At 41.1% G+C, this 27,991-nt stretch overlaps 5 protein-coding genes across 13 annotated transcripts in view; 2 read left to right on the top strand and 3 right to left on the bottom strand.

Annotated features, from left to right (window-relative positions):
• The window catches only part of nrcama (neuronal cell adhesion molecule a), a 59,403-nt gene extending 56,798 nt beyond the window's left edge, over positions 1-2,605 (bottom strand). For all 8 annotated transcript variants that reach the window (XM_084909533.1, XM_084909534.1, XM_084909532.1 and 5 more), the window contains exon 1: positions 2,365-2,605. The gene's annotated coding sequence lies outside the window, so the exon portion shown is untranslated. The remainder of the gene's footprint in view (positions 1-2,364) is intronic.
• A 7,006-nt stretch (positions 2,606-9,611) lies between these two features.
• Positions 9,612-19,362, bottom strand: pnpla8 (patatin-like phospholipase domain containing 8). 2 transcript variants are annotated; one of them, XM_084910207.1, is made up of 10 exons: positions 19,189-19,362; positions 16,829-17,867; positions 15,652-15,801; positions 15,404-15,555; positions 15,129-15,223; positions 14,846-15,017; positions 14,611-14,668; positions 14,245-14,439; positions 10,994-11,189; positions 9,612-10,857 (listed from the first exon to the last, which is right to left on the bottom strand). In XM_084910207.1, exons 2-10 carry the CDS (start codon positions 17,723-17,725, stop codon positions 10,583-10,585), a joined length of 2,190 nt encoding a protein of 729 aa, XP_084766333.1. In that variant the 5' UTR covers positions 17,726-17,867; positions 19,189-19,362; the 3' UTR covers positions 9,612-10,582. The 2 variants fall into 2 exon arrangements, with proteins under 2 accessions (XP_084766333.1, XP_084766334.1); XM_084910208.1 differs by having other exon boundaries at positions 19,240-19,362.
• akap14 (A-kinase anchoring protein 14) lies at positions 18,293-19,306 on the top strand. The gene has a single exon (XM_084910211.1). It carries the CDS (start codon positions 18,297-18,299, stop codon positions 18,807-18,809), a length of 513 nt encoding a protein of 170 aa, XP_084766337.1. The 5' UTR covers positions 18,293-18,296; the 3' UTR covers positions 18,810-19,306.
• Positions 19,363-22,374: 3,012 nt separating the features above from the next.
• LOC146369153 (THAP domain-containing protein 5-like) lies at positions 22,375-25,772 on the bottom strand. The gene is made up of 3 exons (XM_084910209.1): positions 25,545-25,772; positions 25,153-25,339; positions 22,375-24,794 (listed from the first exon to the last, which is right to left on the bottom strand). The coding sequence occupies exons 1-3, from the start codon at positions 25,628-25,630 to the stop codon at positions 24,090-24,092; spliced, it is 978 nt and encodes a 325-aa protein (XP_084766335.1). The 5' UTR covers positions 25,631-25,772; the 3' UTR covers positions 22,375-24,089.
• A 518-nt stretch (positions 25,773-26,290) lies between these two features.
• LOC146369152 (dnaJ homolog subfamily B member 9-like) lies at positions 26,291-27,712 on the top strand. The gene is made up of 3 exons (XM_084910379.1): positions 26,291-26,402; positions 26,692-26,933; positions 27,221-27,712. The coding sequence occupies exons 2-3, from the start codon at positions 26,717-26,719 to the stop codon at positions 27,691-27,693; spliced, it is 690 nt and encodes a 229-aa protein (XP_084766505.1). The 5' UTR covers positions 26,291-26,402; positions 26,692-26,716; the 3' UTR covers positions 27,694-27,712.
• Positions 27,713-27,991: the final 279 nt, after the last annotated feature.

Below are 27,991 nucleotides of genomic sequence, written 5' to 3'. Positions count from 1 at the left end.
CATTTAATTAAACACTACGCAAAGAGCAGTGCTTGTTTGTTTGTTTTTCACTGCATAACAGGGACACTGGGCTCAGTTCCTTGAAATCACAATGAATAAGCAAATCAGGGCTGCAGTCATTTACATTACATTGCATTTACATTTGAGTCTATATTATGTAGAGGTGGAAATCCCACAACAGAACACTATCACAATAGTTCATTCATGATATGATATTATGGTATGATATGATATTTTATTTAATAAAATATCAACATTTGGTGATATCTGATATCAATCAGATATCAGTCTGCAATAGAATGGGATCACGTTAGCAATTTCATGCAATTTCTTCCTGATAATACAACAATTAACTGTGATAAATTGTCAAAAAATCCCATATTTTCTATCTACATATATTTGTTATCTACATTTCTGTCTATCATATCTACATAGACAGATATTCACATTTAACTGTTACAATTATGTCAAACTGCATCTGTTTGCAGAAATGTTGCCTCCTATCAAGCAACCTGTGCAATTACAACCAAAACTGGTACTTGTGACTGAACTATTAGCTTGCTCTGAATTAGGAGGCAGCAGTGGGACGGTTTTTCGGCTGAGCAGATTTAAAGTAAATTTGCTCAACTAACATTATCCCAGGATAGCGGTGCATGAGATGAGCCCTCTTGTTCATAATATTCACAGAGAAATCAAATTTATTTTAAAAAATACTGCTATTTGGTGTTCCTGTATTGATACACCGTCATGCAAAATACTGCAATACTATGCTATATCAACTTTTCTCCCACACTTGTGCTGTTATAGCAAATACGTTCTGTTTATTCAGCTCCACCTTCATCTCATCCACAGGCACAGACCATGCTGTAGCTTCAGAACAGTCTCCAGCACATTCACATCTGCAGTCCCACACTGTAAGCAACTTGTCTGTTAAATTACAGTCAGAACTAGTAGAATTTAAAAAATTATTTACTTTTCATCCTGCCTACATCTATACAACAGCAGAAATGTTCTGTATTGATTCTACGCTTTAATGTATAATACTGACAGCTGTTTGGATGCATTATACTATTTTTTTAGCATGACCACAATAATCCCCACAGTAAAATCACATGTCGTCCCCAGTGTGCCCTAAACTCAGTTTCTTGTCTTTCTTGGACTGCGGCAGGACATCAGCTTTGTCACAACTCTGTATTGCACATTTCCTTCCATGCAGATGATCACTACAGCATCTACACCATCATGGCCCATTGCTAACTAACCCTTAACACTGCATCACACCATTCTAACAAAGTGCAAACACACAACGCACTCACATAACCACTGTAATACGTCTAGATGAATGGCAGAAACGCTCACATTCCTACTAATGTTGGAGTGCTGTCTAATCCTTCGGTGACTGCAGTATTCTTTATTTCTAAATGCACATTTTGCAGTATTCAGGTACACTCACTGAGAATCATAGATTTCTACATTTTACAGCATTTTGTCTTAAACTGTCTACACTTTAACAAACTTCCAACTCACAAGTTCATTAGAACATGGCCAACATTTGCTCAGTAATATTCACTAATCGTTAATGACAAAGGACTGCTAAAATGCTACTATTACAATTATATGACAAGGTGAACAACATTTTTTTAGCTGATGTAATAATAATAATAATATTGGGTTTAATATGACTGCTGATGTATATTTCAAGCAAATCTTAAAAAATATTAAAGGCTGTCCTCGTCTCTGGGTGCCTTTGTCCTCCAAACTCATGTAGAATGGTTTCGTTTTATCGACTATAATCAGTCGAGCTCTTACCCTACATCTCAAAATCTCTGATATGAAATCAAGGGCGGCTTAAGCTTTCCTTTAAGTCAAAACACTTGAAATGACACCGGGAGGATGGAGGGGGGGAGCTGAGCTACAGCTGGCAGCATCACCAGCAGACATCAAGTAATCCGCTCAGCGCTTTCACGGGCCTGCCCGCACCGGCCGGCAGCACCGACCCTGCTGCACCAGCAGCTTCATTCAACGCCAGGGCCCACCGACAAACCGCTTTCCCTCCCCTCCTGTGGCTTTGATGCTACTGCTCCTCAAGATGCAGTGCGGCTAGTGCACGCACTGCAACGTCTGCCTCATACTCGGCGGCATCCAAAATAATACCGGGCGTCCATATTGCTGTATTACCGCAAACCTGGGCATCCTGGACCAGCCAGCATCACAGGGACATCGCGGCAGATGACAAGACTTGACACACTCGCTGCACCATTATTCATTATTATGTCGTGGGGGGGATGAAAGAATAAAGACACCCCCCTCCTTCACACCCCCCACTCCATCTTTGATGAAGCAAAAGAGATTAGAAACACTCACCGTTTTCTGCAACCCGACTGTTGTTTCCTCCACCCCGTCAGTGAAATGTGTGTTGATGCTGCTGAAAAGGCTGAGAGAAGCGCGCGTGTGTGTTGTGGGTAGGTGTGTGTGTTTCAGAGTCTGTGTCCGGCTGGTGCGTGTCCGCCCCCCCCCCTCTCAGCCGCTGCTACAGCAAGCTGTGGTCCACACGGGTCCTCCGCTCTCCCCAGCAGCTCCCCTACCGCTGTCAAAACCAGCAGCGACAGAGATCGTCTACGCTCAGAGAGGATAACGCACTCCTCTCACAAAAAAGGGACCAAGCTTTAGCCCAACATTTGACTTTGTGCTTTAAACATTGTATAAACAAGGCCTACATGCCATGAAAACTTTTATGCCATTTACCCCAGGAGGAAAAGAAGATCACCAGCATGTTTTCATCGTAATGGAGAAACAACAGTAAAAGCTAAGATTTCTGTCAAATAAGGTAACACAGACTCCCTATATGATTAGTCGGCTTTCTAAGGCAGGTAAATACTCTGTCAGGTACTTAATTAATATTATTAATCTATTAATTTTAGTCTAATATAACGGGGCTCAAACTAGTAGTAATCTAAAACCTCACAAAAAGAAGACTATTTTCTTTTAAATCAGAGTGAGACACCTTTGCTTTAATGTTTTCAGTCGTTACCAATGTGACGCAGATTAAAAAAAAACAAAAACAACAACAAAAACAAAAAAAACACCCAACTACAGCGACCCCTCTTTAATGAGCGCAGCAGAGGGGCCTGCGGGCGAAGGTGCGTGAAACAAACAGTCCTGCCGGGATGTAAAGGCTTTATTTCTAAAACGTTGAAACCATTACTTTGGTAAATCATCATTAAGCTTTGTTTGCTTTATAGTTTTGGCTCTTGTTTTTAAAGACCTTATATTTGCAAGATTTAGATGTTGAGACATTGAGCAGTTTAGTCATTGGCACATACGTTGGCTTTGCTGCCAGTGTTTTTCACTGGCACCTTCAAAAGTCTCCATTCAGTATAAAATTAACACAGTGCGCTGCTAATAGATGTTTCCCAGTGTCACGTGCCTGGACTGGACAGATGGCCTATACAAATATGAACAAGGCCTTGCTGGTGTCAAACACTCCACTGCACATTACATTTTCATTACTGGCCCGCCATCCCACTACATATTTTAAACTGCAGATCCTTCTTCTCACATGACAGCTGTATGCGTGAACACTCCTCACCTATCCCACATAACTCAGGTCGTGTCATGTCAGGGACACAGGAAGTATGTCTTCTATAGACTGCAGCCATCAACACCAGTAATCTACAGACTCACTATCTCTCTCTCACTCACCATCACTACATACACTACTAAAAAAAAAAGGAACACTTTTCAATCAGAGTAAGCAGTTAAACTTATGGTATAATGAAGTGAACAGTTAAGTAGCAGATGGGGGTGCTAATCAGTTTCAGTTGCTTTGCTGTTACTGAAAAAGGAGCAACAATGACACAACTTCTATAACAGAAATAGCTTTAGGCTACAGGTGGATGCCACTTTTATTTTTTCACCAGCTTTGCATTTGTCTAGAGTAGGGGTGGGCAACTCCAGGCCTCAAGGCCCGGTGTCCTGCAGGTTTTAGATATATCCTTGATCAAACACAGCTGATTTAAATGGCTAAATTACCTCCTCAGCATATCTTGAAGTTCTCCAGAGGCCTGGTAATGAACTAATCATTTGATTCAGGTGGGTTGACCCAGGGTGAGATCTAAAGCCTGCAGGACACCGACCCTTGAGGCCTGGAGTTGTCCACCCCTGGTCTAGAGTCAGTGTCAGAATCAAAAACAGACTTCCTGAGGGTGGCTTGGGGACCCGACGTCCTCTAGGACAGCAGCCCCCAACCTTTTTGCGCCACAGACCAGTTTATGTCCAACGATATTTTCAAGGCCTTTAAGGTGTCGCGGATAAATACAACAAAATAAAAGCTGTACCAGTACCAAAAAAGAAGATTTATTCATAACACATGGGAAAAGACCCAGGGAAACCCATTTAACAATAAAAACAATTTAAAAAAAAAAAGATAAAAACCCTGAAAACTATACATTTCACACCTGAGCCTCAACTCGGGGATGGCTACTCGAGGACTGCTACTCTAGGACGCTGTGCTCACTACCCAGCACCGTGTGTTTTGCCATAGAATACCGGAATTAGCATGTCCAGACATGAAAGAGTCTGGAGAAGCCGTGGCAATAGTATGCACCTCAATCTGACCAGAAACTCAGTGATGTCTTGGTCCATATCTGGGAGGGGATTCCTTGGGACACCATCTATTGCCAAACAAACTACTGAATACCATTTTGAGTTGCTGCAATGCAACTTTGCAATTTGATGTTTGGAGTCTCTTTTAATTCAGCCCTCTATATGTTGATCATTTTAATTTCTATCAAATGTTGTAGCATCCTTTTTGTTCCCAACACATTATCTAGTCCATATCAGTATAAATATCCAGCATGAGGTTTTTCTCCCATAAAGATCTGATGTTTTTAGAGTGTTCCTTTAATTATTCTGAGAAGTGTATTTTCACCATTATATGTCAGCAAAAAGAAAAACAGTGAGCTTGGAGTTTGCAGCTGTGGCTTAATCACATGTAGCTTCCCACAGGGCAGGCTCAGATCATCAACACTGTTTAGGGGGGAAAGGATATACGTACAGTTTGTCCACGATATGTGCATGAAGTAACACTCATCTGGGCCGAGGGACATTAGCCTTCACCACTGTGCAGAGTGCTGTAACGTGCAGTAATGGTGACAAGGCCTGAGGGAAGGCCACCACCAAAACAAACACAACTTAATGTGAGATGAAAAATATGCTGCTGTGTCTGTACATGTACGTTCAAACCTCAGAGAGAATGTTGTGCACCAGCTCATGGGTGTGACTGATATTATCCTTTTAAAGACGTGCAGACGTTGAAACGGTGGGCACAGGCACTGATGTCTGACATTTCCACAGGGCAAGTAGGATGTTTGTGTGTGTGTGCGCAGGTGTGTCTCCATATTAACTGGCTGACAGAGACCTGCAGAGAGCAATGGCACTGTGCAAACTCAGTTTTCGTTCAGTGAAAGACATGGCGAGACAAGATTATTTATTTATTTAATTTTTTTAAGAGTGCGACATTACTGGCAGACACACCACTAAGTGGAAAAACACTCCTGCAGCAGTACTTTAACATATTTTCATGCATCAGAGGCTTTCTCTGTGTCCTGGAAAGCCATCGTATTCCTATCACCAAGCATCTTTTAAGGCCAAAATATGTCGGACTTGGAGTGGGGTCTACACCAGAGCTTCTCTTTGCCACTGTATGATTTAAAAACAGTTTATACAGGTCAGGATATATTATGGCAATACAGTATGGTGTTGACATTCACCAGATATATACTTTCATAGTGTTAATGTTTACACTGAGGAGAAGCAGCTAGAATCTTCATCCCACTTATTGGGATGAGCAAGAGGTGGGTGTATTGATCCAAATATCGATAGTTTCAATACCAACGCTGGTATTGGTATGGGATCGATATTAGCATGATAGGATCAGTACTTTGTTTCTATCCTCTGACAGAGACCTGCTGAGAGCCACAGCTCTGTGTAAACCATGTTTCTGTTCCGTGATTGACGAGGTGAGACAAGGTTTTTATTTTTTATTTTTTTTATTTTTTTAAATAGTGTAAAATTACTGTCAGATACACCACTCTATGTGGAAAAACACTAGAGCAGCACTTATTTTACACATATTTTCATGTATCAGAAGCTTTCGCCGTGTCCTGGAGCCCCATCTTATTCCGATCACCAAGCATCATTAAAGGCCAAAGTATGTCTAAATTTGGGCTCTAGATTTAAATTTCAGCTCTCATTTGCAACATTTTTGGAGTGGGGTCTACTCCAGATCCTCTGTGTGATTTAAAAACAGTTTATACAGGACAGGATATATTATGGCAAGACAGTGTATGTTTAACATTCACCAGATATATATTTCCACACTGTTAATGTTTACACTGAAGAGAAGCAGCTAGAGTCTTCTTCTCACTCATCAGTATGAGCTAGAGGTGGGCAAATATTGATAGTATCGATACCAATGCTGGTATTGGTATTGGATCGATACTTTGTTTCTTTCCTTTAGGTTCAGTATGTAGCCCACTGAATTGTGTTGCATAAATTATTTCGTTGGAAATGAAAAAATATACCTTTAATAACAGAAATTGATCTAAAGTGGTTTGGAGACAGGCTTCTTTACATTCCAGGCACATTTATATGATACTCTGAAAAACCCAGTTTTGAAATACATGTTTGTTTGTTTTGTTGTGTTAACTCATTATAGTGAAAAGTAAAAAAATATCACAGTGATATAGTGGCCATTAAAATGTGTTCAGAATGTGAAAATTGGTGATTATTCATCTCATAAGTAATTTTCAGTTCAGTTCATATGTAATTTGGGATAGCATGAATATGAACTTGTTCAGAGTACTCGCCCTGTGTCAACCCAGGGAATCGTGAGAAGGAAATACACTTAAAAAAACTGAGTGAGTGCTGGGCCATTTTTTTTCTCCTTTCTTCCTTATTCATATTCATTTGAGGGAATTCAAAACCTGTAACCCCTTTTCCCATGGGTGCACTCACACAATTGGAACTACTTTAGACTGAGCGATTGCAATCTCGCATTTAGGGGGTGGCGGCTGTGAATCTCAATACAGAGTAGAGCCACGATAAAAGAGAAGTCAGTTACCTTGTAACAACATCTGGTCACATGCTACACTTTTGTTTGTATAAGAAGATGGCAGATCCTGGCAGACGTTGATCTGATAATCACATAAGCCAAGAGCGTGAACTTGAAAACAAGAGGAGAAACTTGGCACATGCTTCAAACACTGAGCAAAACTCAAAGAGACCCATTTATTAAGTTCCAAATGACTTTCTATAGCCGTGAAATAAAGCAGGTCTGCTGTGTAACACATTTTTGCCAAAATCGGAGGCAATTTTAAGCAAACGTGGGCACACATACGTTGAGAAGATTGTCAATGGGAACCAAAGCAGTTGCTAGGGAACACCAGGAACAGGAGGCGTAGAGACAGACAGCTCTTGCTATAGTGCGGTGGTATGAACTATTTATATAGACGCTTCATGTAAACAGTGCTTGGCGGACTTCACTCTACCCTGGCATTTTGGCCTTTAACACCGAAGAGAACAGAATGAAAATCGCATGTGAGTGTTAATGTCACATTCACCTCATTTGTCTCTCTTGACCACCCTTGTCAAAGACACCCAAGTCTCTATATCTCCATCTCTATCTCCCCATCTATCTATCTGTAAATAAACATATGTAACTCAGAGAACAGCAAAGAGCAACAGCAATTATTTCAACATTTTTAATTTGCTACATAAACAGAAAACGTAGAAATGCAGCCAACCCTGACCCACTCTCTGTCTTAAACCTCGAGGTATAAATTGCAGCACCTTCAGCATGAAAGTTTCACTTCTTGTACAAACTCACTGGCCAGTTTACTAGGAACTCATTGGACCCTTATTTGCCTTCAAAAGCGCCTTAATTATACAAACTGGGGCTGGAAATATTCCTCTGAGATTGTGGTGCATATTGACATGACAGCATCACACAGTTGCTGCAGATTTCCTGCACACACAGTGCTGCTGTACAAAGGTGCTCTACTGGATTCAGACCAGGTGACTGTGGAGTTCATTTGAGTACAGTAAACTCATTTTCCTGTTGAAGAAACCGGTTGGAGATGATTTGAGATTTGTCACAAGGTGTGTTATCCTCCTGGAAGCAGCCATCAGAAGATTGATTACACTGTAGTCATTAAGGGGTGGACACGGTTAGAAAATACACAGGTAGGCTGTGGTGTTTAAATAATGCCAGTTGGTACTAAGGGGTAAATGCTCAGTTGAAACATTTTAGCATGCAACCTAACTGTACTGAGATCCTGCCATGTGATTGGCTGTTAGTTATTTGTGTTAGCAAGCTGTTGAACCGGTATGCCAAACAAAGTGGGCTGTGAGTGTATTCCACAGTAGTGAAGAGTGAATTCTCTGCCATCTATCAAATTTTGGACAAATAACCTAAAAACAAAAAATCAGCGCTCTATCAATCATGTTAATATATCGAAAAGGGTGGAACTTTTACTTTGAAACAGTCAGGGAATTCCTGACTGAAAGAGTATTTTGAGCCATGTTTATCACAGAGAGACACTTTCAGCCACACTGGTAGCTGTACACACCCCTGCAGGATCTCTCACCCCGTTATCAGTGTTCACTTAATGAAAAAAAATCACTCTAGAGCAAGGACGAGAGTAGGCAGCACGATCGTAAATCAGGATCTGACGTTTGGCTGAGGCCACGGTCAATCTCAAGCTGGTACTGAAGAGAGAAAAAAAATAAAAGGTCCATCAATCTGCATGTCAAACTGTGATGTTGACACACTGAATGCAGGAGTGAGACATCAATGCAGTGAAATACTTGCACTACTCTGATATCTGTAGCTTTTGAGGGTTTGCAGGTGCAGCTTTTAGTGGCATGCCCTTTATGTTGATTGGGGTAACGGCAGCATGACTGGGAGGAACGATCCCGTGGAATTTCAAGCGACAATCAATGAGATCAAAACGACAAAGCAAAAACCTAATGCGCGCAACTGGAAAAAGAAAAGCAATTCATCATAAGACGACACTTGGCATTCTTCATTGACAAGTCTTTTGTGTGGCGCATTGTGATTTGTGTGTGTCCTTATTTTAAATGACACTGAGGCAGCAGAAACTGAAAGCAGATATACATCACACACGCACACACAAACACAAAGAGAAACAAAATCACTTCTATTTGCTCTTTAGGTGTTTAGGAACTAAGGAGAGACATTTCTGCAGTTTTGAAAACAAAATGATTTTCCATTCTTGGGTGGTATAGGATTTCAACGCAATCCTCAACACACTGGGTGTTCCTTTGTCTGTTGGTTTGTTTCCTAACACCCCAAATGTTATAAATGAGTGACAGGTAAAGATGCTAAAATAATACAGAAAATCAAAACAATCAGATGAGCCCACAGTGGCAACAGTGGGAAGGAAAAACTCCCCTCTAAACAAGAAGAAACTTCTGGCAGAACCAGGGTCAGGTTTAATAATAACTAAGGATTAAATTCAAAGTAGTGTGTAAACACACAAAGACTGAGTGAGTGAAGAACACTGTGTGCAAGAAGCAAGAGGGAAGAGTGGTTTGACAGTATAATTTTATTATATCATTACATTTTGCTCATTTTTGGCATTCCACTAAGTAATGAAGGAAGGGGTCGGGGCAGTAAGGATTCTCACAATGTCAAGTCTATTTAGTTTATAAATTGTGCAGAAATAGAAATCAGGCTTGATTGAGGTTCAAGGTAAAAGCTTTATATTAACCATGGGGCCACAACTAGCTGCTTAAAGCGGGATAGACATGCTTTTTACCAGATTACAACACTTTCTTTTACTTTAGTATCAGTCTTCAAAGTAGCGGTATGTGCACACTTTTTTAAATTGTTAAATTCTAACACTGCAAACACTTCATAATTACTTATGTCATAATTACCACAAAATGTATTTACATCATTCTCAACAGAGAGGCTAAGAATTACCCTTTAAAAAGTGTGTGAGGTGTTAACTTGTGTACAGTGTTACAGATAGGCAGTCACGCTCATGTTCTCACGGTGTAATCGTGTATTAATTACATCTTTATGTATTCAAGTTACTGAAAAAGAAAACAAAGCTCACTTCCTTTACCCAATAACCATAGGTAAACTGTTGTGTATAACAGGTATCACATGCCCATCTTTGTGCGTCCCAAAAACCAGTAAACCAGCATTTTCTTACATTTTCCTCCTCCCTCAGTCATGTAAAGGTTTCCGCTGTAATGTCAAAACCTGCTCAGTTCTAGTAGAACATTCCGTCTCCATTATAGACACATCCTTCCCCACCAACAGCAAATTGTATTACACTTGTTAATTATTAAACATCAATATGACCAAAGGGTCTTTTCTTTTAGTGTTAGGTAGCGGCGGTAAAACAGTGTAAACATTTGGCATTTAACTTCAAACTGTCTCCTAGTATGCATCTTTTCCACAACATTGATTCCATTGGGGTCTATTTGCCTCCCTCTCTGTGTCTTTGTACCTTAAAAAATAAACCCCTAGGGTCACACTGCTACCAGGCTAGAGCTTGGAGACGAAGGGGAAACCTTCGTACATGTCGGCCTTGAGCTTGGCCCACTCGGCCAGTCGCTGCATGGCGCTCTTCTCCTGGCCCAGGACGCTAGCCGCCTTCCTCAGCTTGGCCTCGTTGCGCTCGAGGTAGCGCTCGCCCTCGCTCTTGAGGAAGTTCAGCTTCTCTACACGGTTCTCATTCAACTGGATGTCCTCGCTCATGTAGGCGTTGAAACGGAAGTAGGTGTCCGGGGGCAGGAGAGCATCCAGCATGGTGTGTACTTCTGAAATGAGGATGGAGGGACATGTTTTTTGTTTTGTCCAATACTGGTTTTCATCACACCACCTCTAACCTTTAGTTTATAAATAACTGCTTGTGGGATGTCAAACACTGATAAACAACATTTTGTGTGGTCCTACCCTCTGTATCTGTGGCACTGCTGATGACGTGAGCCAGTTTGGTCTTGAGGCTTGTGTAGGTTGTGCTATTCTTGCCCGCTGTCTCGTGTCGCCCGGTGCCCAGAGACAGCACGCACTGCAGGGGTGTGTTTGGCCACAGACACTTACACTCATGAATGGCCAGAGCTGTGGGGTTGTTGATTAGGAGTCCTCCATCCTAGAGAGGAAGAAAGGCTGCCATGTTTTTATTGTGCAGAGAAAGATTTTTTGGTATGTGTCCTTTAGCTTAAATATATCTGTTGTGACAGCATGTTGAGGACAAATGAGGTGAAGTGGACAGGCTGTCCTGGAGCTACACAGCTTTGGGCGAGAGATGTGCTGTGCTGGAAAACAGCCATGTTTATCACGAAGTAAACAAGCCCGGAAAAACAGTGGTTTTATCTGCCCTCAAAAATAAGTCGCATTTGGATCATTTGGACAGAAATTACCTACAGTGGATACAGAGTTTAATAAATGTAGCTTCACTGGTAAATCACAGTGCGTTTCAGGATTTTAATCTTACAACTTTCTTGTATTATCCTATTGCTTTTGCACTACCCATTTGGTGTGCATTTTTACTAAATAGTGTTATCAGATTCTTGACAGAATCATGAACAGAGAAAAAAAAAAGAAAAGAAAAAGAGAATAATCTAGCTCAATGGCTGTCTGAACCGTTTTGCTGCTTCTGCTCTTTGTCAGCCTTTCACCAAGTTCAGTTCTGAATTTAATCCAAGCACTGAAGTGCTTTTGGCTGAGATTAAATAGTGTGAGAGTGTGGCACTCCATCTTGCCCTGCAGAGAAGTGGGAAAAGGTTATTTCCACTCTTCTACAGGTGGTGGGGCAACAGAAAAGCAGTGAAACTAATGCAGTAGTTTAGTTTGTAAGGATACATAACCAGCATAAAAGACTTAGAAATCATTTTAGGATGCACATTTATATCAGACTCAAAGTGTCATCTGATGAGAGTTCCCTGTTTCACTCTTCAGAGTGACCGTAGGCTGTAACGGGTCAGTAGCACCAGGACAACAAACAAAAGCAGAAAGCTCCTGGTAACAAAAATCTTTTCTTCTGCTCTTCACTTATCCGCACATTACATTAGACCACAGTAAGTGTTGATCTTAATGGGTCTGCTCTGCTCTCAAGGCGTTCTTATGGTACAATAAAACATTAAAAGTGTCATTTTAAGCCTGGTTGTGTGACTGTTAAGACAAAGGTGTAAGCAATTCATATATATTCGTATACTATAAGCTGCACTGCTGAGACAAACCACACAGATTCCTCTTGACTCTGACACTAAATGACATTCAGAACCCCTCTGATCTCAGTGACTGCAAGAAAGTCCTTAGTAATGCTGTATGATGAAAACAATGGACTTGAGTGTGTTCATGTGTTTTTTTAATCCCTTGCAGTGGCAGAACTCTCCTGAGAAATACCGCTGCAAGTGCTGAAAACTAGAGTAGGAGTGAGATCAGTGGGTGGCGAGGGTAGCTCAAAATGTTGATGAAACACTATTTGGCTCCAAGAGGAATTTGGAGAACAACGCACATAACTCTCTCAGTCTCTGTCTTTCCATCCCTGCTGTCAGCCCAGTGCATGGGAAACAGATACTTTCTGCAGAGGTGTAAGTGAGGAGAGAAATGTGCAAACAGACACACACACACACACACACACACACACACACACACACACACACACACACACACAGAAATGTAACTGTAATTGTGTTGGATAGAAAGGGAGATTACAGCCATGTCATATTTGCCTTGTTAATAAATGGACAGAAAGCAGCAGACAGCTTAGCTTTTGTTAACTAAAGATTAGAGCACGTTTGCTGGGATAGTGCCACAAAAAAGCTCTCTGGGCAAACAATGAGCAGGCCTTTGGTTCTAAATCAATAGCGTCTACAAGTATCAAGGCTTATGTAGACCAGAGGTGGAGATTATGACCTGTTATTGGCAAAAAAAAAAAAAAAAAAAACACACAAAAGGGGGGGGGGGTCTACAAGGACTACTGTATTAGAAAATGGCAGGGGAGAGAAGAAGGGACAAGGCTAATTTTGCTTAAGTAGGTTATCAAAATGAAGCTAAGCCTTGAGGATAATTGCTGCCTGTAAGATCATCTAAAGATATCCTGCCCTAATAATACCACTTCAAAATAACACTTTAATGTTAGTCTTTCTGGGCAACTTCCAGATTTATTAGAGTACAGCAAAATACCAGTGTGTTTTCTTAAATTGCAGCACATTTGAACTCTCAGGGCCACCGTCTAAGCCCCACCTAATACATTAAAAGCAATCAGTTTTTAAAATGAGAAAAAAACCAATACATCTGACAAGAATCCAAACTAGAACCTAAATGACATATTGGGCAATATTACGGGCTGACTGATGATCTCTGTAGAGTCTGCATGTTCTCACGTTGCTCGTATGGGTTTGCCTCCCACATGCTTGTCAACTGGAATAGGCTTCACACAGACATGGTTCCTTTAAAATATTCTCTTTCATAGGGAATCAGAAACTTTTGCAATTTCCCTCAAGGAAGGCCTCTCGAGGTGTAAAAAGGAGGATACCATTGATGTTTAAGGGCACAGACCAGGTCTGAGGACTCTCTCTCTCTCTGTACTGCCACCCCGTTCTGTTGACTTTCCCCTCTTCAGGCTCTTGACAGCCAGAAAAGAGGAAGAGCCAATTATGGGGCTGTTCCAAGGTTGTGAGTTTGAAATAGTGGAACAAATCTGCACATATATCCTTGATGCACAAACACACACAATGCACTGCAGCTTAGTTTATGGGTAATAAAATGCTCTATGTAAATAAAACTGCCACTGCTGTTGCAAGCAGTGCCTGTGTCCTTGGCACTGGTCCCTTAAAAAAGCAGCATCGTGGCAGAAGCGCATTGGTAGATTTCCTGGAAAGCAAACCTCTTAGAGACGTGCACTTTCACATGCCAATCTCAATCCCTGTTACTTCCATAACACTGGCTTAATTTTAGGCTTAATTTGTGACAGAAAATAATTTTTATGGTTTTGAAAATGTGGAGGTCAACTGAAACCAAGACACAATAACTAAATGAATATATTGTGATTTAGTTAGTGAAGTGGATAAGCAGTTAGCAGCATGAGTGGATGGACAGATGACTTCAGTTCAGACTTAAATTTAAGTTAAGAATAAATAAATAAACTGAATAAACTGAACAGTCAAACATCTCCCAGTTGTCTCACATTCATGTTGTACCTGATGAAGGTCTTTTCCCAGAACAAATTCCTGAAAGTAGCCCGGAGCGGCAGACGAGGCCCTGATAGCCTGCCACATCTTGTGTTTGCAGTCTCCAAGGTAGTGAGATCTCACTCCTGGCATGAGTCGATAGTTCCTGAACACATATGCCTTCAGAGGAAGACCTCTATTCACAATAGTGCTCACTGCTGACACCTAGTGGGCATGAAAAGAACTTTTTAATTTTGAAATCAGTTTCATGAAACCCTTCAAGTCCTAAGTCCTCTGCGGTATAAACAATGAGAAGAGAAAAATGAAACTAAACAGGCACATTAGAAATATTAAGATGTTAAACAAAATCCCATGGGTGTGCACTCAAACACTTGCTTTTGGGCAGTGGGGATCCCTGGCACTCTCGATCATACGTCCATCACCCATCCGTTCTCTAAAGAAAACACAAAATTACATACAAATACTCTAGACTATCCTGGTGTCTTTGAAGCTGAGGACTGAAGAGAGGAAAGAAAGAATGCAAAAAGTGTACAAAAAAAAGAAGAAAAAGAAAGAAAAAAACAGACTTTTTTTTTTTTAAATAAGCAATGAAAGAGTGTTGCAGACTAACTTGAGGATGTTCTCCCACATTTCACTGTCATAGAAAGCATGACTCCAGCCCATCTTCATTGTTCCAAGGATCACATTCTGTTTGAACACATCCGAGCCCAGCTCCCGGTACATCTTCTCGCACTCTTCCAGGGGGACCTGGAAAATCCCCAGCATGAAAGCCAGAATGGCACCTAATGGAAAGGAACAAGTGAGGACAGCTCACACCCAAAATCCTTTAATCGATGAGCTAAATGATGGATTAAGCTTATAACAGACTGACAAGAGAGGTGGCAACACCATACCTGTGCTGACCCCGCAGATGTAATCAAAGAGCTGGTGGACTGGTTTCCCTGTGAGGTCCTGCAACTTATGGAGAGTCTGCAGGGCCAGCAACCCCCTGGAACAGTTTAACAATATATTTCAATCTCTGTTAGCAACACTTTTACTTTAGACAGACTAATGTCTGCTGATCACCTTGTTTAAAAAGTTTGTTTCATTTACATTCATGAGCAGTAGATTTGTACTCTGTATTAGTTTTAATATAATCTGGGTGTCTGTCTTTTGTCAAAAGCTGCACCTTGTTCCCCCTCCATCTATAGACAGGACTCTAATTCCTCTGCCTCTGACTGGTTCAGTGTAGCCAGTCAGGGCCAACGCTTCTCTCACAGCAGCCTGAAGAGGAAGATCTCTGGCCTGGCGCAGTCGTAGAAGGCAGGGCAGTGCTTTCTCCTATCAGTCACAATAGTAAACACACAAATAAATGAATTTAATGACCGTGCAACCCACATGTTATAAGAACAAGTTGAAATTACAAACAACACTAACCTTGATGGCCACAACTCGAGTCTCTGGGAATTCCAGGAGATGGCTGCTAAGCTCCTCCACTCGAGCAGTGAGGAGTTTGACGTCGGTGACGGCCTGCAGGCCTTTCACCAGAGCTCTGGTCCTGTTGTCTACGCTCACCCTGGCTATTATCTAGGTGACAAACGCAGACAAAATAAAGCAAAGGTCAAAAATAATGTGGAAACTGTTTGGATATGTGTTAAATGACAATGACAAATAGTAGAGCTCATCATTTATAACATTTTTGGGGGAATATCAACCATCCCTTCCATGCCCAAAGACACGCTGCGCTACCTCATACATTTTTATATATCTGGGAGCTGAAGCAATAATTATGGGTAGTTTGACATGTGGAGGGGCAGCCTTTGTGGGTTTGAAATAAAAGGTTATTACATGCAGGAAAGGATGAGTTCATTCTACTCCCTTCACACAATGAGGTGATCTAATTGTAACCGGTATGAAAGGAGAACAGGAGGAGGAGAAGAGGAAGATCCAGTCACGTGACTATGAGAGATCTCTAGTTTGAGAAACAGTTGCCTCACGTGTCCTTAACTGCCAGCTTCATTAGACAGTAAAGGGAGCAGTACACATCGATGCATGTTTCCCACATGGTGTAATCTTCATTTCTTAGAACTAGTGTTAATATAGATTTAGTTTTAGTCATAATCTTTTAGTCATAGTCTAAAAGGTCATAGCTTAGTCATTGGGATTCTTTTAGATTTAGTCTCATTTTAGTTCATACACAGTTCATAAAGCATCTTAATTTCCCTTGACATAAAATTAGAAATGTGACCATATACCTGCTCTTCTCTTCCTCACAAGTGTTGATGTTTTGTCCTGTTCTCAAAAAAAATTACGATGGACAAATCAAATGTGCACATAGGAAAGTAAGAAGATTACTTCTGATTGGATCACTTCCAAACTTAATTTTTCTACATGACTTATTTAGTTCTGACAGGATCTCGTCTCTCCAGAATAATTCCATCTTATTTTAATTTACTGAAGAAAGTGTAAATACATTTCATCTATGTTTTTGGCATTAGCTTTTATTTAAATTTTTCATTGTACTGCTTCTCCTCTCCTGTTCTGTTTTGCTTGTGAATATGAATCAAAGCTCTGAAGCATGGATCGGTCATTAGCATCACATTTAACATCTCACCTTTTCCCTTTGAGTTAGCAGCTCTTGCTTTGCTTTGTCGGCTTTCTCTTCCTCACTCTCCGTCTTTACTCCTTCCTTCTCTGGAGTGGCATCATCCACGGCAACATCTGAAGACGTGTCTGCCATTTTTTTGGAATCGCTTCTAAATTTGGGGACCAGTGGTGCGATGTAGCTGCCGACAAAAGCCTGAACACTGGGCCGTGGGTAGGACAGATAATGAGTGAAGCCTTTTCTAGGGGAGGCCGTCGCCACAGCTTCGCTTTCGGCAGAAGGAGCCTCTACTGGAGGACTAGGCGAAGAGGCAGAGGCAGGAATTTTAGCTGGCGCCTCAACACTTTTTCCTACTGGGGACAAAACAGGAATGTGGTCCCCCTTCTTCTGAGAGGAAAACTGAGGAACTGGTCCAGCAACATGATCGCCCCCTTCTATGTGCTGCTGCTGCCTGCTCTCGCCAATTTCTCCTTCTGTGCTGGGTCCGAAATAAGCATCAATGTGGTTGGCCAGGGTTTTGTAGGTCTCATCCATGTTAGTAGACAGAGCTGCTGGCTGGAGCAGCTGCATAGTTTGTTTTGCCACATTAGAGGACGGGGCAGAAACACTTGCTGCTGAATCCAAATTGGACATGGACTTCTGTGTGGAAACAAAGGGCTTCTCTGTAATCTGCTGCTGCTCCTTATCTGTCTCCTCACCTTCATCTTCTACTTTCATTGTAGTTTCAGGTGGTGAAGCGGTGGCCTTTGAGGCTACTGTCTCGGCTTTTACCCGAGACTTTTCTGCGTGGGTGCTCTCAGCTGTGCCACCGCCGCCCCCCGCCTTGAGCCGGGAAAACTTGGAGATGAAGTCTGTGCCACCTACTGCCTTGGTAACACTGTCAAGTGTGATCCTAATCCGTGACATACGTCTCCTGTTTCACTGGGGATGGCAGGAGAGAAATACTTTCCTCAAGCAAACAGATGAGGCGATAGCTTCTGGCAAATTCAGCAGCATTCTGGGAGGCTTTCTGCCATGAGTTTATTGTTCGCTGCTTGCAACACACTACCTGTAAAGATAAAAACAGAGATAAAAAGGAAATTATATAAAGAGGAACACTTGTATATCAGCCGGAGACCCTGTGCCCTCATATGGAAACCTTAAATTTGGGCTTTTTTGCACTTTATATTTCATTCCGCTTAATAAAGTGTTTTAAACACTGTAAATCATAGCCTTTGTTTTATGCTGTAAAATAAACCTTATAGGGACCATATGAGGAAATACTTTAAAAAAATGTTCTCAGTTCAAATATAGTGCTTTTCTTTTATTTATCAGTTCAAACCTATTCCGAACAGCTAGGTGAAATCAGAAAACAAACAAAAACATCCCAAACAGAAGCTCAGGGCGATATTGGTTAACTTGCTTGCCATTGTAAATTTGGCTAACAGAGGCCGCCGTCTGACCGGTAACTATAGAAACAGTCCAACACACAAAACAAATGACCGCAACTTTCATCAAGATACTGTTAAAAAGAGGGGCAAGAATGAACCTAACAACAGAGTCAGCTCAGCTTGTAAAAACCCTGCTGGACCGACACCACCGCACTGAGAAGGCTGAGATGGATGCTATCCCATGGGCTGCCTGCAAGGACTTCACGGTGAATGTCGGGGAAAAGCAGATTTGGGCTTACATTAAAACGTGGGAGCTCCCCTCTTGCTGGCTGTACAGTGTGGACTTTGTCTGCTCAACCGAGGAGGAGCACCGGACCTTCCACCACTACCGGGCCCGATTCAGCACCCCAACACCGAGGAAGCCAATTCGGGGGACAGCTAGCGTCTACTTCGTCGTGGATGTATCCAAGGTTAAACCTCAAACTCTACCAGTGGAAGTCAGCTTCATAGTGGAGTCAAACAAACTGGTGCACACACCGGGGAGGACAGGGTTTAGAGAGAAGTGGCTGGTGGACGTTATAGAGAACAAGACTTTGCTCCAACGAATGATAGACCTTTAAACCCAGCAGATAAAAAAATATCGCTCCTTAAGTTCCTGGGTGTTAGCTCTGCACCGTGAGGGTGCTTTTAAACTTCATTATCACCCCACCACACATACTTCGAAACACAAAAAAGGCTAAATAACGACCATTATCTGTTCTCTGGGTCCGCTTTGTACAGTTTGTTTTAGCGCTAGGCGTTAGCAGAACCAATTCAAACGCATTAGTGACTAGAAAGCTTCTTATTTTATATAACACGCTTATGTGAAGGAATAAGCACCTGACCCATGATTTCTGAAAGCTAGCTTACTAAACAGACGTCTTACAAATACAACGCTAAACGTAAACATGTGACCCCGCTGGTACCTGACAGCAATACTAGTGAACATAAAACACCTACCTTTCTAACACTACTGGTGATAACAACATGAGCATATCGTCTCCTTCTCACCTTCTGGAACCCAGAGCTCCTGGAGTATTTCATTCAGTATGAGGATGGTACCTTAGAAAAAAATAAACAGGAAGAGGAGAGGAAGTTACGCATGTGGGCATAGTTCAGCGGACCGTTTCCCCTGCAGTGGTTTAGGTGTGCCACTAGAGGTCAGTAAAAACATATTAGGAATAAGGAGATAAGAGGAGCGTTACAACATCCGTTAAAATCTTGAAATCCTTTGAGAGCCACAGGTTTTCATTTCGAAAATAACAACAAAGAGTAAGGGGGAAGTTCCTTTTCAACAAAACCCTCTTTACTGTGCTATGGTGGCAAAACACAACAAGAGTCATCTCAAGGCCCTTTATATTGTAAGGTAAAGGCCCTGCAGTATTAGAGAAAAAAATCCAATAATCAAGCACTTTGCGAGTGTGGAGGGAAGAACTCCATTTTAACAAGAAGAGACGTCTTCCTGACAGAATCAGGCTCAGGCAGGGTTGGTCATGCACAGAAAGAGAAAAGAAGAAAGAAAAGAGGAAAGAAAAACAGAGCACAGGGAAACAGGTTTGGGATCATTGTCTTGTTGAAAAAAGTCAGATACTTTCCAGGTGGTATTGCACGGTGGATCAAAATCTTTTGATGATCTTTACTTTTCTGTGTCCATTATTTCATTTGTTTTGGTAAAACTAATGGAACACCCGTGTGTCTCTAGACCATGACATAGCCTCCACCATCTCTTCTGTACATACAGACAAAGATTTGAACCAAAAATGTCACATTTGTTGGGTTTTTCATGTGTAGGATAGTGGATCAATAGTCTAGTATTTAACAAATATATTTAACACATGACATATAACACTTTGGTACAAGACTAAGCACAATATCAGGGTGGACTGCATCATTAAAGACACCTGGTATAAAAATCTATGGATCCATCTGCTGTGGCAACCCCATATGAAGCTTCTTGTGTAATTTGGCAAACATCAGCCTTATGTCTCTGTTTCCCTTCATTAAGAATGGCTTCTTGACAGCCCCCCCCCCCCCCCCCCCGCGCCCTTTGACTGAGACATAAGTGATGTCTCTTTAAATGTCTCAAAATAAATTTCAAATAAATGTTTTTTTTGTGTTCTTTAACAATTAATTCTTTTTCTACAGTTAATATTTTTTTCACTTAATATGTTTGGTTCAGTCAATGTGATGAATCTCTGTTAAGTCATTAAGGTTGTGTTATCTCATGCTCTTATTAATGCTTGGTTTAAATTATCTTTCCAAATTGAGGTAATGTTACTGATCTGGTCACGACATGGCACTATTGCTCATTCCAATATGGATGGTTTCACAGTAAACACTTTTAGACTTATGACTTTTAGACTGAAGAACCCCTTCTGTTAAAACATAGGCAGAAAAAAAACTGTGCTCGCAGGATTTTTTTTTTTTTTTTTTGGGGGGGGGGGGGTCTATTTGACAATAAGGCATCTATATTCATTAATTTTGGGGCAATAATCTACTGCTATCCTTATTCAATCTCACTTTTCTATTATCCTCAGTCTATATGTCAGCTGTTTTTTGATTATACCAGGGAAACTACCACCAAGCCATATGCATGACTACTTCAGTAGCTCTTAGCACAAGTCACTGCATCAAAACCTAACCTTTTTAAGACAAAGATACATGGTATTTAGTACTTTTTTTTCAGTAGCTTGAAGGTCATTTTGGCATACAGTAAACGGTTGTTTTAAGCAACAACAAATTTACAGGATGATGTTTGAGGAGCAGGACAGCCAAAAAGCAATAGCTTATCCTATTTGTCTAGTTGTTGCTTATCTAAATCACAAATGCAAAAAGTCAGGACCTATGAGAGACTCCTATCTGTACGCTGAGTTTCCAAGGTCTGCGAAGGATATGGGCACAACCTTTAAAATCTCCCTAGTCATAGCAGATATTATAAGGTCAAACACAAAACAATTGGCCTGCACATTTCAAAGGGACTCTGACATTTTTAAATGATTATTTTGATTCACACACAGGTTTGCTGACACTTAAAAAGTCAGTGTTCAAATAAACTTAGATATAAGTTTTAGATATATCTTTTATCATTTTAATCTCAAAAGAACAGCGTGGACAAAGTTCACTTGTCATGAGGCTGCGGATAATCCTGATGTTTAAAAAAAGAATATTGATAACATATATAATATCTCAAAAGATGTGTAACTATTGTTTTTGCACAGCTTTTGTAGAGTTATAGACAACTCTGTCTGTCTGCCTTTGTTTCTTTTTGAGTGTTTTTCGTTTTTCAAATAAAGAGAAAGCGCACGAGTGTTGGAAATGTGCTTCCTCCAAAGGGTGGCTGGAGTCTCACTTAAAGACAGCATGAGGAGCTTGGTCACCTGGGACGGGCTCAGAGTAGAGCCACTACTCCTCCATATTGAAAGGAGACAGCTTAGGTGATTCAGGCATCTGACTAGAATGCCTCCTGGACGACTCTTAGGTGAGCCATTTCTGGCTTGGTAACGCCTAGCTGTCTATAGACTGGACTGGGAACGCCTGGGTGTCTCTAAACTGACTTGGGAACGCCTAAGTGTCTCTAAACTGACTTGGGAATGCGTCAGTGTCTCTAGACTGACCTGGGAATGCCTGGGTGGTAATGTCTTTGCTTAGACTGCTGCCCGTGGTACCTGAATCTGGATAAGTATTAAAATAATGGATCGATGGATGGCTGGATGAAAGTAAAACACCTGGCTTGAAGTACCTCTTCAGACTTTTACTAGTTTAGGCTAAAGCAGGCTGTAAGAATGACTTAAAACACTTTTTACTGTGGTGCACCAAAGAAGAAGAAAGCTGAGATATCTCTGAGATATATAGCAGTATCCCAATACTGAAAATGCACAGCAGCATTATTTCAATTCCAGTTTGAGAGGCATAAAGGCAACAGCAATTTGTGCTTAAATAGGTGCCAGTTGGAACAGCTGTGTAAAAACAGCATGGTGATTTTCTTTCTCCAGCAGGTGGAGCTGAAGCACAAAGAGAGCTACATAAGCTGGATCACCGTCATTTTCACAATACACCTGCATCAATGTTCACTCAATACTCTTTTTGCAGACTAAATGTTTGAAGAAAAAAACTAAAAAAATGAATGAATGCACTGATACAACAGAGTTAAAATGGAGAGAATTTACCAGCAGCACATCAAGGTATTGCAGTTTTTCCAGTTCTATTTATATTAATTCAGTCTTTAAAAAAAACACAATTAAATGACTAATTTAATTTTAACATGTAGCACTTAAGCAGCACACCAGTACATTAAATGTAAACCATTTAAATCTTGTTAAAAGAAAACATATGAAATGCATAAGTGATAACAGTGACATTGTACAGCAAACAAACTGAGTATAACAAAGGAAGCTGCCGACAGACCACACAGTGAAATGCAACAACGCTGCACAGGGCAGCAGTCAAATAACCATTAATAAGTTAGGAAGTTAAAACTGATCACAAGATAGAGTAGAAAATTACTGTGCACAAGTCTTAGGCACTAAACATTCTCGCAAATAATAGTTTTTATTTAGTAAACTTATATAAAGTGCAGTAATGCATTTTTGGCGTGGCCAACTTTGAAACAGCAAGAACAGGAAAACTTTCACAGTTTTTCAAGCTTCTCAGCAGAAAGGCCATTCCAAGCATCTCAGAGAAGTTGCCCCAGCTCTTTTGCAGCACCTCAGATGCATCTGCTGCAGGGCTCTTGTTCTTTATGTCTCTGGATTGCAGTCATGTTGCAGAATTTGGGTCCATTCAGATACCACATCTAAGGTTCCTAAAACTTCTGCACTGCATCCCGTAATAATAATAATAATAATTATGCACTGTAACAAAGCACTGAGAAGCTGTAATCCAGCTCCAGCAGGTGGAACCTTAAAGATGATCTGATACACGCGTGTAATAACAGAAGCAGGGAACTGTTTTGTAGAACACTGAGCTGGATAAAATGAGGCACAATGGCCTTCTTTCATTCATTCAATCAAACATGGACACCAGCCAGTTTTCCTCATCACTATACTGATAATAACCCAACAGGCATGTGCCACATTGTTCCACCCCACATTTCTCTATATAGGAATGCATGGAGAGACGGTGATGTGTATGGTGGAGAAAGCTGTGAGCTTACTGAACATGAATTCTGTTCACAGCAGTCATAATGGTTAAAAAAGAGGAGAAAAAACCCACATCATATAAGCTTCTGTTCAGACAGAAGTACAAAGGTTTGATGTTAAAGACGCAATAAATGGACCAATGATGAAAGCACATCAATCCCATGCTTATTTACTATTATTATTATTATTATTATTATTATTATTATCTGTCCCCCATTTTAACCACTTAAAGCTGGGATATGATCACAGGTGTGATAAGGTATCCCCATTTTTGTGTTATGTAAAACATATTTTGTGTTTTCTTCATTAGAATGCATTACACTTATTTCTGTGTTATAGTTTTATACATTTTTAAAACTGTAAATGAATACATGAATATATATTACATTGTTATTATTGTCATTTCTTTTTTTTTAGGTATTTGCTATATTATTTTGTTAGAAATTGTGTTTAAATTGTCTAAAACAGCCATGGCTTTATCCTTTGAGGATATGCATGGTCTGAGGCTGGTCTGACTTTATTATGTGTGTACGCATAAATTCAGGTCAGCATTAAGGAATCTAGCAGACATGACTGAAGCGCAGCGTCTTCTGGTGTGCTTTGTGTAAGGTTTGTATGAAAGCATTTGCAACATGTCTACAAAAGCAAATTAACTGTAAGAATATATTAACATCTCGTTCCATCTTGTAAAAATTCAGACCAGCACAGATGATATACACTCTTTTAAACTTTCTGCTTCTCTTTAAAAACAGCACCATCCCTCTTCAAGAGGGCTACCTCGTTCTCCAGGGCACGGATCTTAGCCACTGTGCTCTCCTCCCTGCGATCCAGTTCTAAGATCTTTGCGTGCAAACTCAAGATCTTCCTCCAGAGCTCATCTTTGTCAGTATCCGGTCTGCAGTACGAATGCTCAAAAACAGAAACCTTCTCTTCATCAGTGAGTCCACTCTCTGCTAAAAAACAGCCTGTGGTTTTGTCCTTGACCAGTTCCATGGGGACAAAGCTAAAAGCCTGACCTAGCACTGCCTGGAATGCATCTCCATCCATGTTTGCCCCTGCATCAGAGAATGAACCTGGCTCACAGCACAATACAGTCACAGCGGACTCGGCCTGCTCTTCAGAACAGAGTTCCCTGCTTGGAGACTGTGCTGCCGTTTCACCATCAAGTGGTTTCTCACAAGCAGCAGTCTGTATCTCAGAACGTTCTAAATGAGAGTCCAACACTGCAGGTTCAAATACCATCTCTGTGCGCTCCCCAGACATATTGTTTATCACTGCTGACTGGGACTTTCTGCCTGTTTTGCTCAAAATGAGTGGCCTTTTTTTACTGGCAGGAGAGTCAAATGTTGCAAGCTCAGGATCACCGAGTGAAATGTTGGTTTTAGCCTTGAGGCTTCTTTTCAGGTTTGTCGTTTTCTTCTCATCGTCCTGGAATAAAAGACAAAAGGTCTTCATTAATGGGAATTAACAGAAAATCAACAAGTTTTGGCGCAACAAACGCGTGGTAAGAAACTGCTTAAATCCTTGCCTGCACTCTCTTCGTCACCACTCTTGTACCCTGTCTCTTGCTTTGATTGGTTGACCCCAGGTATTTAAACTCACCTGCCTTCACTACCTCTTTTCCTTGCAGTCACTGTTATAACATAGTACTAATATATACAAATATATATATAAATACAGGCTTAACTCCACAGGACCACGCTTTATACTCAAAGTTTAAGAAGTTATTAAGAAGCTAAAATTGTATTCTGAGCTTGATGTTTTCTAAATGCTGCAAGATACATACATCTTCACTAGAAGGAAAAATGGTGGGGATGGCTGTATTCTTCAGGTACCGGATTCCCCATCGAATATCGAAGCAGTCCGCTGTAAAGTGCTCACTGCACAGATACTGATGTCGACTAGGGGTCCACTGCTCCCTCTTCATGTTGCTCACCCATTTCTGAAGCCTGGACTTGTCTTGCAAAGGAAACCTTTGAGAGATAGACCGATAATAGAGAGCTTTAACTCTAAGCACTGGAGTGTGATTTGGATCAGCCCAACACTACCCTCGTGGCATTACAAGCAAGCACTATGATATACTTAGGTGACATCCTTTTTGCTCCTCCTGCAAGTGACATCTTTCACCAATTAAGCCAAGCAACACGTTACAGATTAACTAAAACAACAAAAACATACGGGTAGAAGCTGATTCTCTTGTTGTCTTGTTTTGATGCAGTCCCCCCACGGTTTCTGCAAACTCTCACAGCGCAGTAGCGTGGCATATCTGTAGTCAGACTACATGAAAACACCTCGGCGAGACCCGTTCGAGGATACAATTAGAAAAAAAGAAAAAAAAAACCCACAAACGAGCTCGTAGATGATTATATCCGGCTTGTAGCCCTCGTAACGGAAGTGACGTGTAGAGCATTTCTTTTCTTTTTTACTGGCTCTTTCACGTCATCACTTATTAGAAATATTTGTATTGAAATTAAGATTCCCTATGAGGATATAACTTTTTTAAATAAAATTATTATTTTCATTATTTGTATTAAATAAAAACCTACAAAATAATAACGCACGCGCTAAATAAAAAATGTACCGATGGCAAAACCTGTATAGGTCTTACGGCATTTGTCTATAAAGTACAATCGACGTTTTAATCTTTGAAATCTTTCATTTAAATTTACTATTGACTTTCAATGCTTCCGTTTTCCCCAACCCTCGGATTATTTAAGTATTCTAATTCTGCTAAATCGATTACGTCAAAATTGAATAGAAAAGCAAAGGCGGAAAAGATAAGCAGATTATTTTCTTGCGTTACCTATACCTACGTTCCGCCCTGGCCTTAAATCTTCCACGTGCGCATATTTTCCACCAATCACAACGGTCTGAATCACTGTGTTCGGAAACCCACCAATGGCGTTGCGAGTCGTGGTGTTACGGCTCAGGAATGCAGCTAGACAACAACTGTTAGCTTTCGTTTCACATCAGCTGAGCTGGAACCTCCGGCGATTAACACCAGTATCCCCGGGCTGTTTGTTACCTTGTATACAGGTAAGCTCTCAGTTTTAACTTAGCTACTTTAACTTAGCTGCCGCCGGTGGCTCTTTATAGGGTATAATTTACAAGCTTTTAAAAGGTCAAACTAGTTTCTCCTCTTTTCCAGTAAAAGTTGTCATTTTTCTTGTTTGCGACGCCTTCTGCCTTCAGAGTCGCTCGAAAGTTAATAACTGCTTGTATCGTTTGACAAAACAGTAACAATTTTATCATTTTAAGGCTTCAGAAGTGTTTCAGAATTGTGTGAAACGTTTTTAACACAGTTGTCTAAATGCTGTTCTCACAGACGGAAAGGTGTCTAAACCACCAGTATGGCCACAGCGCAGTCGACGTTGCTGCTAGCAGTGCATATTCTGCTCATCTCAGAGTTCATTCTGGCCAAAAGGGACTACTACGACATACTGGGGGTGCCGAGAGATGCTACCGAGCGGCAGATCAAGAAGGCCTTCCACAAGCTGGCCCTGAAGTACCATCCTGACCGAAACAAGGGGCCAGACGCTGAAGCCAAGTTCAGAGAAATAGCAGAGGGTAAGTTACACATTATGTCAGTCTGTATTGTTGGGAAAGAGTCCTCATACAGTTGATCTAGAGACCTAAAAGCAAAGTAGTTGCTACTTAAAAGTTTGTTTTTAAGGATTCTGATGTTAGAGTGGACTTAAAGGGGAGGATCTGCCCCAGCAGTCACACCTTTCCTTGTTTTTGTTGACGTAATTGCACACTATGGTAACGGCTAAAGGGTTACACGCCCCATTCTGTGCTTTTTGTAACTTATTTCCTAATGAATTTAATCTTATATATATATTTGTGTCCTCCAGCATATGAAACCTTATCGGATGATAAGAAGAGGCAAGAGTATGACCAGTTTGGACATAGTGCTTCATCAGGGGAGGGCCAGAGAGGAGGAGACTACGACTTTAACCAGCACTTCAAGTCATTCAACTTTGATGACATTTTCAAAGACTTTGACTCTTTTGGTCAACATCAACAACAACAACAACACCACCAACACCACTTTCACTCCCACTCTAATTCCCACCACAAGAGACACTTTGACAGCCACTTCCAGGCTCATCGAGAGGCCATGAATGGGCACAGGAGGCAGTTTCAGCAGGGCAGCTTTGGCGGAGGACTATTTGATGATATGTTTGAGGACTTGGAGAAGATGTTTTCCTTTCACACGCACAGCTCCAGGACTGAGAACAGATTTCAGGGCTCAGGGAAGCAACACTGCAGGACAGTGACGCAGCGTAGGGGGAACATGGTGACCACCTTCACTGACTGCTCCTAAGACAGGCTGGATAGTAAGGGGGGGGGGGGGGGGGGGGGGGTTCTTTGTGGTTTTTGAAATTGAAAGCTAATTTATCACTTGGTGAAACAGAGTGGCTTTGTGTGGCTTTTTGTAATTGTATGTAATTTCCTGTATGAACAAATATCTAAGCTAGCCTGAAAAATGGCTGCTTCCAAGCAATAACTCATTCATATTATTATTATAGCATAGTAATAAGTCTTAAGATCAGTCAGATACCTCCCTATCACCTCGCTTTCCAGGTTCGTTATGTTTACTTGTGTTTTATGATGGTACAATC

This window comes from Perissodus microlepis, chromosome 17 (assembly GCF_051167445.1).
Source record: "Perissodus microlepis isolate ML-2025 ecotype Zambia chromosome 17, ASM5116744v1, whole genome shotgun sequence".
Classification (NCBI taxonomy): Eukaryota; Metazoa; Chordata; class Actinopteri; order Cichliformes; family Cichlidae; genus Perissodus; species Perissodus microlepis.
Note: the sequence above shows the minus strand (reverse complement) of the source record. Positions and strands in the feature narration are given on the sequence as shown.

Coding starts and splice junctions, on each gene's coding strand:
- pnpla8 (XM_084910207.1), bottom strand. CDS start 17,725: ATGTCACGGATTAGGATCACACTTGACAGTGTTACCAAGGCAGTAGGT. Junction 15,018..15,128: donor CATCTGCGGGGTCAGCACAG/GTATGGTGTTGC, acceptor CCTTTCCATTAG/GTGCCATTCTGGCTTTCATG. Junction 14,669..14,845: donor ATGTGGGAGAACATCCTCAA/GTTAGTCTGCAA, acceptor TGTTTTCTTTAG/AGAACGGATGGGTGATGGAC.
- akap14 (XM_084910211.1), top strand. CDS start 18,297: ATGACCGCAACTTTCATCAAGATACTGTTAAAAAGAGGGGCAAGAATG.
- LOC146369153 (XM_084910209.1), bottom strand. CDS start 25,630: ATGCCACGCTACTGCGCTGTGAGAGTTTGCAGAAACCGTGGGGGGACT. Junction 25,340..25,544: donor AAGAGAATCAGCTTCTACCC/GTATGTTTTTGT, acceptor TATCTCTCAAAG/GTTTCCTTTGCAAGACAAGT. Junction 24,795..25,152: donor TTTTTCCTTCTAGTGAAGAT/GTATGTATCTTG, acceptor CTTTTATTCCAG/GACGATGAGAAGAAAACGAC.
- LOC146369152 (XM_084910379.1), top strand. CDS start 26,717: ATGGCCACAGCGCAGTCGACGTTGCTGCTAGCAGTGCATATTCTGCTC. Junction 26,934..27,220: donor GTTCAGAGAAATAGCAGAGG/GTAAGTTACACA, acceptor TGTGTCCTCCAG/CATATGAAACCTTATCGGAT.